This window comes from Pyrgilauda ruficollis, unplaced genomic scaffold (genome assembly GCF_017590135.1).
Source record: "Pyrgilauda ruficollis isolate IOZ18807 unplaced genomic scaffold, ASM1759013v1 scaffold11, whole genome shotgun sequence".
NCBI lineage: Eukaryota > Metazoa > Chordata > Aves > Passeriformes > Passeridae > Pyrgilauda > Pyrgilauda ruficollis.
The window spans coordinates 3,710,357-3,721,055 of NW_024509210.1; the positions used below are offsets into that span (position 1 = coordinate 3,710,357).

The following is a 10,699-nucleotide window of genomic DNA, read 5'->3' on the forward strand; positions in this document are numbered from 1 at the left end:
TGTTACACAGGTCTGCTAGAACATATAAAATGTCTTTAGATCCTTGAATTTTCAAGGTTGACTGTGGTTTCTCAAAGGGCTATAAATAGTTTTCATCCAGGTGTTGCATGTGTGAAAACCAGCTCTGGCCGTAAGCCATGTTGTGGTGTTAGAGATGAGCAGTGTGGCTATGAGTTTTCACAAGGTTTTTGCATTTCTGAAATGAGCCAAATGACTTGACTTTCAAGGTGTCAGGGTGTGTTACCAAGAAAATGATACACGTTTTCTTACCCCTTTCCTGTCACTGGGTGTACAGAAGTGTAGTTGTGCCACCAGCTGCTGGAGGAACAGCTCTGTTCTTGTTCTCTGTGTGCAGCGTTTATAGCAGTACAGTGTCTGGATCTGCAGTCACACAGTAACTACAGCTCTGTGGGACAGAGTACCTGCTAACTTACAGGCTTGCATCTTACATTGTTTAGCAACACTCCCTGTTTAGGTGCTGATGTGTCAGTGCAGGAGAACTCTGTCAGTTTATTCCTACACTGAGACTGAAGTGCATTTCTTGTTCCCTGTGGACTTGATTTCCCATCAGTAGTTGATATAAGAGTGAAAATTTCATCCCACAGACAGAGGATGCTGAAACACACTCTGAAGCACAGCTGAAATTATTGTTTCTAACAGAGTTTAGGAGCTTGGAAATTTTGGTGTGGTAAATGTTCCAGGCTAGCTTGTCTGCACAGGCAGCTGCATTAATCTCCTTTTCATCTGATGAATTAGTATCAGCAGTTGGGAAGTGTCAGACTTCAGAAAAATAGAAGCCGCAGTTTGTTAAAGAACTAATGAGATCAATAGGGAATTTTGTAGAGCTGTCTGGGATAAATTAATGCAGTAATGGATGAAAACAAATAGGTTTTGAGAGTATTTTGTATCTAAAATAGTACAGTAAGATGATGCCAGAAGTATCAGCACAGAATAATAAAACAGCTGTATGTTGCATCAAGTACTTGTATGACTTGGCATATTTCATTTGGGAAATGACGTGCCTTGAATATGTGGAACCAGAATTTGTAACCAGTTAGAAATGCTATAATTTCATGTGGATAGCTGATTGAATGTATCAGATTCTGGCTTCTGAGTCCCTGAGTCTTTTGTGCCTGCGTGGCTTGGGATACTATTTTTGAAGACTCTTTGAAGCTGAGATACTGCTGAGATTTCTAGGACAGTGATCTGTGCTAGAAATCTCCTAGAACTTTGAAGATAGTGTAATTACTGCTGCTCCTAGGCAGCTGGGGATTAGTTCTAATTACCAGTTAGTCTTCATTGTAGCTACTGTTCTGTGCTTTGCTGCTGCTAGCACAGGGGCTGTGTGTGGGGCTGCAGAGACGAGCTATCCTGAATGTATGTGCACTGCTCTGGTTTTGTTTCTTTGGCTGCCATGTAGACTTGCATTTGTCAAGCTTGTGGAGCTGGATTATTCCAAAGCAGTTCAGAATTGCCACATTACAAAGGTGGCTCTGTTTTGCCCATTATTTCTAGTATCTTTCCTCTGACTGGCTGCCTTGTCACCTCCCTGAACATTGACTAGTTTCTATCGTTGTTGCTTGCAAAAGCACTTAAATATAACACATGTGCTCTACAGATAATTAGATTGTGTAGTCAAAAGGCACATTAATTGTGTTGTTACTCTGTAGTGGCAGGGATTCCTTGGAGTAACTTGTAATTTGCACCAGACATACATTGACAATGTAACAGAATCAAACAGAATTGAAGGAAGCACAGGGAGTTTTTGTTTATATGACTTCATTAGTGATCTGAGGCTTGTTCTGTTTTCTTGTCCAGATCTTGTCTCATCTCTTGTAGTCAGAAACACACAGGTGCCTGCAGACAGGGATGGTGCTGAGTGTTGCTGCAGGGACATTGTTCTGTATTGGTTTGGTGCTGAAGTGTGAAAACTGCTAAATCCAGTGTGGTGTCATAAAAGTTTAATAGGCCTTCAGAAATGTTCTTCGGTCATTATTCTCTGAAGCAGTTGCTTGAGTCTATTTGTAAACAGCTGAGAAAAGTCCTGTCTCCTCCTTATGATATTATTGTCAAAAATCAGAAGGGAGCAAAAGGTTTTGGAAAATGTGCTCTTTTGAGAAACTCAAGCTGTTCAGAATGCTCTAGGTGTGAACTTGAAGCATTTGGCAGTTGCTGTCTCTGTTTTCCTGGGTTAAATAGAGCTATACAGGAACTCTGCATTTTTATAACTGAGTTCTTACAAAAAGGAAATACTTGGATGAAAGAATTAGATATTTGCAGTTTTGAGTATTGGGTTTTCCTTAACGTAGATAAAACAAGTTGCAATTTTAAATATTATTTGCTAGCCTAGTCCAGCTAGTAACATTTCCCAGCATGTTTTAATTTCCCAGCTCCAAAGGTCTTTAAAATGCTGGAGACAAAAGAGAAGGAAGCTTGGCGCAGATCTGGTATGCCTTGGAGGAGCCACCTGCATCCAGATTTTTTGTGGAACATCTTTTTTGTGACCCAGTGCTAGATGGCTTCTCCAGGCACAACCTCGGACTGTATATAATTCAGGGAGTCATTTCCTCCATGGAGAAATGGAATGCTGAATGGAAATGCTTACAGACTAGAACTAAGCTACTAAGGAAGTCTTAGACCATTTATCTTAAGCGAAAAGTTATGTTTAACATTGTATAATGTATGTTTGAAACATATGGTAGTATACTACAGGAAAAGAAAATAAATTTGCATCACACTTCTCAGTACAATTAGTATTTTCTAGATGGCTAATCTGTAGCACTTACCAGTTTTTAGGCTATCATTGATTCAGAAGCAAAAAATTTAAAAAACCCCTCACACTTTAGTTTTTAATATCAAACAAGAATGTTGATGTTACCTTGTTTTAACAATTTTAGGTCTGTCATATGCAAGTCACACAGTTGGTTTCACACCACCAACTTCACTGACTAGAGCTGGAATGTCTTACTACAATTCCCCAGGCCTTCATGTGCAACATATGGGACCATCCCATGGTATTACAGTAAGTATTTAAATTAGTAAATACTTCTTACCAATATAGTTTGGTTTTTGGAAGTTATGATTTTTTGTCCTTAGGCTTTTTTACAAAACATTTTTGTAAATGTTTGTTTTTGTCTCCTTACTCCAAGACACCTATTGCTGCTTTCTTCAACCCTGATTTTCCTCTTCACCCCTCAGAAACTGATTCTTTTTGGAGAACCTTGTTTTCTGCAAAAGAGTAGGATGTATTACCATCTTAAGGACAGTAATAGGTATCATCTTATGGATCAGCAGTCAGGGTGTGAAAAGTGATATTCTAAGCTACTAAGCCTATCCCAGGAAGTAAAAACATTGCTTTCATTTTTCTCCTAGTCTCCACCATCTGACGGATGAGTCATCTGAGGTTGCTTCAAGCTCAGGTTTTCTTCAGGATGACACACAATGCTACCATCATGTCACTGTAACAGGCAGTTAACTCTTATTTTCTATTGTCATTGGCAAAGAAGAAAGTTAATATAAACATTTATTAGGGCAATTTCTCATATCTTTCAAATGAATTTATTTCCTTTTTACCTGCAATGTTTGATGCATTTCCACTTCATTGTGTTTTTTCTAAATATTTGTGGAGTTTAATGAGCAAACAAAGCCTAAATATTAACCATATGGCAAAATACCCCTTATGGTTGTTGTATCAAGACCATTTTGATTTTTTTCAGCAGGTATGGTAGTATGTAAATATTCATCAAGGTTTTTGCTTATACTTGTCATTCTCAGATGTAAAAACGTATTTTAATAGAATTTTTGGTACAGTGCTGAAATATGGCTGCTTCTGGTTTAGGTGGGTGTGCAAAGGTAATTGTTACAATTTCACTGAGCTACGGTGGGTGGGAATGCTGCAATGGTAGGTAGAAAGGAAGGTGGAGCTCAGCAGGAAAGTAGAATTCTGGTTGGGGCTTAGCCCATGAGTTAGTCACAGGAAGATCTTTATGCTTCTGGAAAACATGGAAAATAATCTTTTAAATGAGTTTGTCAAGGAACTTCCTCTGTTCAGTCTCTGTGAAGTACTACTTTGAAACTCTAAATGAATTGAGTCACTGCGAGAAAGATCATCTTGAGGACAAAATACTAATTGTTCAGAGAAAGGTGTCGACAAGCAGCTCATGGCTTTGTCTCAGTACTGGTACCAGGTCCCCTTATATTATATGTATGCAAATGCAATAAATGATATTAAGTGTTTCAGAAGCATCAGTCAGTTTTCAAGAATCTCTTTGGTTTCACATATAATTTTAATCTATTGTACATAGTTGTGCAAAAAAATGGATACAATATATTTGATTTGACTAAACTGCAGTTTCATTCTTGACTCCTCATTTTTGATCTTGATTACAAAATAAATTTGACTTTACTTGTAGTACATTTGGTATAGAACTGTAATCATGCTTCTCCCCAGAGCTGACCACCTGTGGTTGATTAGTAGTTATGGGTAGGTGGTTTGCCATGCCACGAGGTTGTTGATTAATGCTAACCACATTGGTAAGTAATGAGCATTTTTGTTTCAAAAGTGCAGAAGTTAGTGTTATGGAGTGTAATTTATATTTTTGCATTGCTAACATTAAAGATCATCCTTCCCCTCTTGCTCCTCAGTTTGTAAAGATAAAGTGGGGTTTCAATCTTTGTTAAAATGTACCGGTTGTTGAAAATCTGTGCTTTCCGTTGAGGGGGTCTCTCTAACAACTGCTTCACTCCTACAGCTCAAAGCATTGTAATATTTTTTGTTCTCCAGATGTTTTTGTTGTATTATGCTTTGGTTTTGCTCCAGTGTGTGGGCTAAGAGTCTGTCAGAGAGCTAGAGATTCTGGGCAGACTCTGATATTCACAGCTTTCCCAGCCACGCTCAGGTACCTCAGGTGCCAGCAGCATGAAGTCAAGGCTTCCTCAGCACCTGCTGGTCGGGCAGGCACAGCTGGAAGGTGCTGTGCCTGCAGCATCCCATTTCTTTTTAGGTCCTGGTCGTCATGGGTAAACATAGCTGCAGGACATGTCTTGTGTTCACTTCCTGCAAGCTGACAGGAAGGAATGCATGTTCTCTTTGATGTCAAGAGTACTTCCCCTTTCCTTTGCTACTCCATTTCAGAGGAACATTTATTTTATGTAAAAGTTGTATTGTGACTCCTGCAATGTTTTGAAATTTCAGACTTCTTTGTGTGATTTTTATTTTTTTTTTCCTTTGCCAAGATTAGAGGACTTGCACCTAACATTGTTCAGGAGTGTGTTAAACATGGTTTCACTATTTGTTCTGCAGAGGCCTTCACCACGAAGAAGTAACAGCCCCGACAAATTTAAACGTCCCACTCCTCCTCCTTCTCCAAACACGCAGACCCCAGTGCAGCCACCTCCGCCACCACCTCCGCCACCTGTGCAACCTCCGGGCCAAGCCGCGGCGTCGCAGGCAGCCAATTTCCAACATTCAGTGCATCCCTCCTCTCAGCCTTAGTGCATGTGCTCTGCAGTCTCTATGTCAGAAGTGGACTCATAACACGGAGCAGTTTACTAAAAGCCAAAGGCTTACTTGGCATATTTGGATTTGACTTATTTGCACTGAGGTTATATAGGCTTCACTGTTAATTGTGTTGTAAACGTTTGTATAAAATGCAGCCAGTGTTGTGGGTCTACAACACTAACTTAACAAATTTTTCCATCGGTGTTTACTTGAACTACATGTATGTCCATTCTCTGGCTGGAACATTTGCTACTCTGTTTGGTAATACGGCATTATGTCGTTTTGCTTGGCTCCAAAGCTTCATTTTCCTGGCTTTTAGGTTTGTAAAATTAAAGGGATACCTTTTTATATTTTTTCATGACAATTTGCAGAAAATGAAAGGCATGATGGGCTACGTGATAAATTCTGAAATATTACAGTGTTTACCAAGCTTATGGAAGATCAGCACTATGTTTCAGTCATTTAAAATATCAGCTTCTAGTGCAAAGGTGAGTCAGACACCCTAATCAGTGCCCAAGACACAAGCTCTCTGGTATTTCGTAGCAAATAAGCTTTATTCACAGAGGGCACATCCATACTTCTCCTGTTTAAAAGCACCTCAAACATATGGTACAGTCAGAACTTTACACTGAGGGAACTGGCTTGTTGGAGTCTGTGGAATGTACAATTCGTGGACCTTAAGATTTGATGATGTCACTTGACATTTCTGCTAACCTGTAAGCTGCCCATACCGAGTGCCCTGTCACAGTGACTGTAGGGGAGTGTGGTCCTGCCCACAGGTTACTGAGAGCTGATTCAAGTGTGTGCTCTTGGATTTTTTTGCTGCAGAAGGCGATGTGATTGTAGAGAACAGCTGATGATAATTTCTTTCTTGTTAAAATATATTCATTGTGATTCCCCTGAAGCAAAGTTTGAACAGGTATTTTAAATGTTCAAAAGTCTGTTAGAAAATGAGATCAGCCTAGAGGAATATATTGGCGTAACAGCCAAAACTTTGTATTGCTTGGTAGAAACAGAGTACAAGAAAGTAGCACAACATGGCACTAATGAATGCTTATTTAGCAGCCTAAGCCGGTACAATGTAAAAAGAAATGTATTCCAAATACATTCTTTCCATTCATTTAGCACAAATAAATTGGTTTCACTTTGCAGTGGAACAAAGTGTCACTTCTTGATATTGCCATCCTACTCGGTTACATTTTTCCTGAGGTTCCTGTTGAGTACTGGGGTTTATATATTATTGATAATTTTAAATGGTTTACCTCATATATATGGATATGTGGGCCATGGAAAATGACAAGAGAATGTTTATTTTATGAGAATATGTATCTGGCTATAATCAGAGCAGAACATGAGTAATTTATCTTTTGTTTACAAAAGTTTGTTTGACATGCTTAATGCTTTATTAAGGACATTTTTAAGAAGGAAGTACAGCATTCTGGTAGTATACTAACACTTGTACATATAATGTCATGTTTGCCGCTCACCTATTCAGTCAGAATTGCAAACTGAAAATCCTTATGAAAATAGTGCTCTAAATCAAAGTTGTAAGTTAAAATAATGTTGTAAAATGTTCCGCTTAAGGTAAAATTAGAATTTCTTCACCGTAGCAATGTAGTTTCAGCTCTGAGAGAATTTAGAGAAATGCATATATAATCTATTACACTTCTTAAACCAATATGGGATCAAGTGCATTATCAAATTACATTACATTAATTATGGTAGTTATCCTCCAGTCAAACGATTCTCAAGGTTGTGGCAGACCTAAAATTTGACCACTGCTTCCAGCTGAAAATAATTGACCACAGCAGATGCTCAGCTTTCCATAGAGGAAACTCAGCTCTGAGCATTATAATTAAACAAAGCTCCTGAATAAGTGATAGGATTGAATGGGAGAAAGTGACAGATAGTCAGAGGTGGGACTAAGGTCAAGACAGGATCAGCTTAGTTTGACGCTTGTCCTTTTGTAAACATGAGACAAAGAAAAAGTATACTCTTTATTAAGTAGGATTCCAGCTCAAGTATCCCAGAATTTGAAATGGTGCCCTCCTTTCTGAAGTGCTTTGAGATCCTTGGATGTACGGCTCTGTGGAGGGCAATCTCATGGTGGTGGTAGCACAAATGTGGGTGGAAAGGGAAGAGCCTTTGATGGTGTTTTAAGATCTCAAAATGGAAAATTGCCTAGAATAATTTACATTTGAAGCATATTCCAAAACTGCATTTGTGTAACCCAAGTTCAGCTGCTGTTATAAAGTGTCTTAGTGAACTTTCCTTACTGTTCCAGTGGGACTGTTACCAGAAGAAAGTAAAGAACTGACAAATGTATACTAAACCTTGAAAGTGTAAAAAGGCACTAAATTGGCCTTATCGAACTAAGAACGTTGAACAAACATTTGCTTGCAATCAGAAGTGTTAAACTCTATTTGTAGACTTTTTGAATAAGATGAGAAATTGTGCACAACCATCTCCTAATAAATGTAAATGGATTTTCAGTTTTCCTTGTGAATTATAGTCATGAATTATGATTCTGCAGCTGTGATTTTATCAGATCTATAGACTGGAGAAACTCACTTGACAGTGAGGTCCAGCTCGCTTAGGTGCTTTGTTTCTCTCAGAAGCACCTGGGTGGTTTTCTGACATCCTTTTCATCACTAATGCCTCTCAGTTGCACACTGCATTGTCCCTGGCTGTGTAAGTCCACAGAAGCAATTTCTAGCGCTGTGGAGCATTTTGTGAGCGTACCCCTTCACAGCTAAAGATTGAAAAAAATAAAATTTACTTTTCAGCTGTTTCAGCAGTGCTTTCCTCTCTGACAATCAAGCAGCTTTCTTTTTTTATTTTCTCTCAAGGGATCTGGCTTGGACACTGGAATGCAGCTGATACTCTGTAGAGCATTAAGAGTTTATTTTATCCACGATTTGTTCCACAGAAGTTCTTTGGAAGAAGAGGTGGGACTGTTCGGAGGTAGTCTTCCAGCTAAAAGCCAGATAAGACTGTTTTAATTACATGTACTCCTCTGAGAGCATATTCCCAAGGGCAGAAAGTACATCAGAGTTTTTCCAGAAAGTGTTAGTGCTGTTCTATTGGCAGTTGCTGTTCTGGAGCTGGGCAGAGCAGGATTCCTTTCCTGCTAAAATGTTTTCATTTAGGAATCCAGCTGCCTGGGTGGAATCCCTGTGCACTTCAGCTGAATGAAAAATGCAGTCTTGGAAGCAGTGAAAATGAGAAAGCTTCCTGGGATCTGTGCAAGTTGCACTGCTGACAGGAGAGTATATGGACTCTGTTAAATAAATGGAAACTGATCATGGAGACAAGTAAAAGAGCCTTAAATAGTATGTCAGTCAAAGAAACAGTTTCTCATCCTCAGTGTCAATTACTGCTTTGCTAAGAAGATACAGTCAGGGACCTTGACTGAGTTTTACAGTGTTTTTCCTGAGCCTAATGCTTAGTTTTACAAGCAGTACAAATTCTAATACTGTTCAACTCTTTCTGATGTTTCCTTTTTTTCAGTCATGGCAGTCTATTTCTTTTTGATCCTTGGGAGTCTACAGAGCAAGGACTATGCAGAGCATATTTCTCCAGTTCAAGCCATCTCATAAGAAACCAGAAGGTTTATGAGTGTAAGCTACAAAATTATAATACATGCATATGTTACAACAACCTCCTTGAGAGGAAAGATCTTTCCTCTTGAAGAGAGAGCAAACAGAGCCCCTGAATACCAAATGCACTGTATGCATAGAGACAATCTGGTTTCCTCAGTTCCCTGAGGAGCTGAATTCCTCTCTCAGACTTTCTTTTTTTTAATTTTTTTTGTTTGTTTTATTTATTATTTGGATCAAGGTTCTTAAAATTTTAAATTACTTTAAATTCCATGTCTCACTACAATAAGTACTCAGGATACCTTCATGTTAATTTTGGGTAACAACCATCAGTCCTAGTAGAAGCAAAGTTTGAATCAATGCCACTGTGTGGACAGGAGGAAGTCACTGACCATGGCAGACCATGGCCTTTACAGTACAGTTAAAAGGGAGTATGTACTCATGTAATGATTTGTTTTTCTAAGCAGCTGGTCTTGGATTTTAGGTGTGTTTATCTCTCCCTGAAGAGGAGATAAACTGTGGAGTTTGGCACTGCATTACAGGCAGCTGCTGCCACTTTAGGGAGAAGAGTGTTTGTGCCTGTTCCACTAGTTGGGCTCCAAAGAAAAGTACTACCTCATCTTTCAGCTGGGACGATGTGGCCACAGGGTGGGAGAAATGTCATAGCTGTGTTAGGTTTTGTTCTGCATGTGTTACCTGGGTGGGAGTCTTTCCTCACGGGAATGGGGCTCCAGAGGTTATAAAGCTTTTGTAGAGGAGGAGTGAAGAGTTAGGACAGGTGGTTGAAAATTGAGTTTGTGAAAATTGTGTCCCTGTAGTAAAATTGCTGCTCAGAGTGCTCTTTTTCTAGGTCTGGAGATTGCCTGTATTAAAACTATTAGGGGTGGGGGTGGGGAGGGGCTTTTTTTTGTGATTTCCATTGAAAAAAATGCTGTGTTGCAGTTCTTCAAGTTTATGGTGTTGGTATCTAATTGAAAAACAACAACAACAAAAAAATCACAAAAAGCAATTCCCCTTTCCACAGAATTTGGAAGTAGTCTTCTGTGTGCAAAGGTGGGTTTTCTCATGATAAAACATAGTTCTGTGTCTATAAACTGAGATGTTTCATTCTAGTGGTAAAACCTAAGCTGTCCAAGGCACTTTAGTTTGTGATTGCTGACTTTTGTTTTGGCAGGTGTTTCAGATGAAATCTAAGCCTCCTGTGGAGGAAGAAAAAAATCACCTGACAGCTGTAGACTGTTCCTTTCCTGCAGAAATACAGCAATTTCCTCAAATGCAAGTGGGACAAGCATCCTTGAGCTTTTCTGAAGCTTATATTCAATTTCAGTACCTTGGTGATTGCTCTTGTATATTTAGAGAATCAATGGAGCCTCTTTATAGGTTGTTTGGATGTCTAGCTGGTTGTTCCTATGTTTTTCTGATCCTAGTGAAGGAAGCCTGTTCCAATTTGGATCAGTGGTCAAAGTGCAGGTTTGTTGAGCATGAATCCCAGTGGTGACTTTAAGAACACTCACTGTGTTGGTGTGGATCAGAGCTTATTGTAAGAACCTCAGAGATAAAGAAGCTTGGTTTTTTTAGCAGGTTACATTCTATTCCTGTA

At 39.1% G+C, this 10,699-nt stretch overlaps 1 protein-coding gene across 1 annotated transcript in view; it reads left to right on the plus strand.

The window, feature by feature from the left end:
- The window catches only part of CCDC6 (coiled-coil domain containing 6), a 32,833-nt gene extending 22,350 nt beyond the window's left edge, over positions 1 to 10,483 (plus strand). Inside the window, exons 8-9 of the mRNA XM_041476387.1 lie at positions 2,898 to 3,022; positions 5,303 to 10,483. Coding sequence (XP_041332321.1) covers positions 2,898 to 3,022; positions 5,303 to 5,494 — 317 coding nt within the window. The 3' untranslated portion in view covers positions 5,495 to 10,483. The remainder of the gene's footprint in view (positions 1 to 2,897; positions 3,023 to 5,302) is intronic.
- Positions 10,484 to 10,699: the final 216 nt, after the last annotated feature.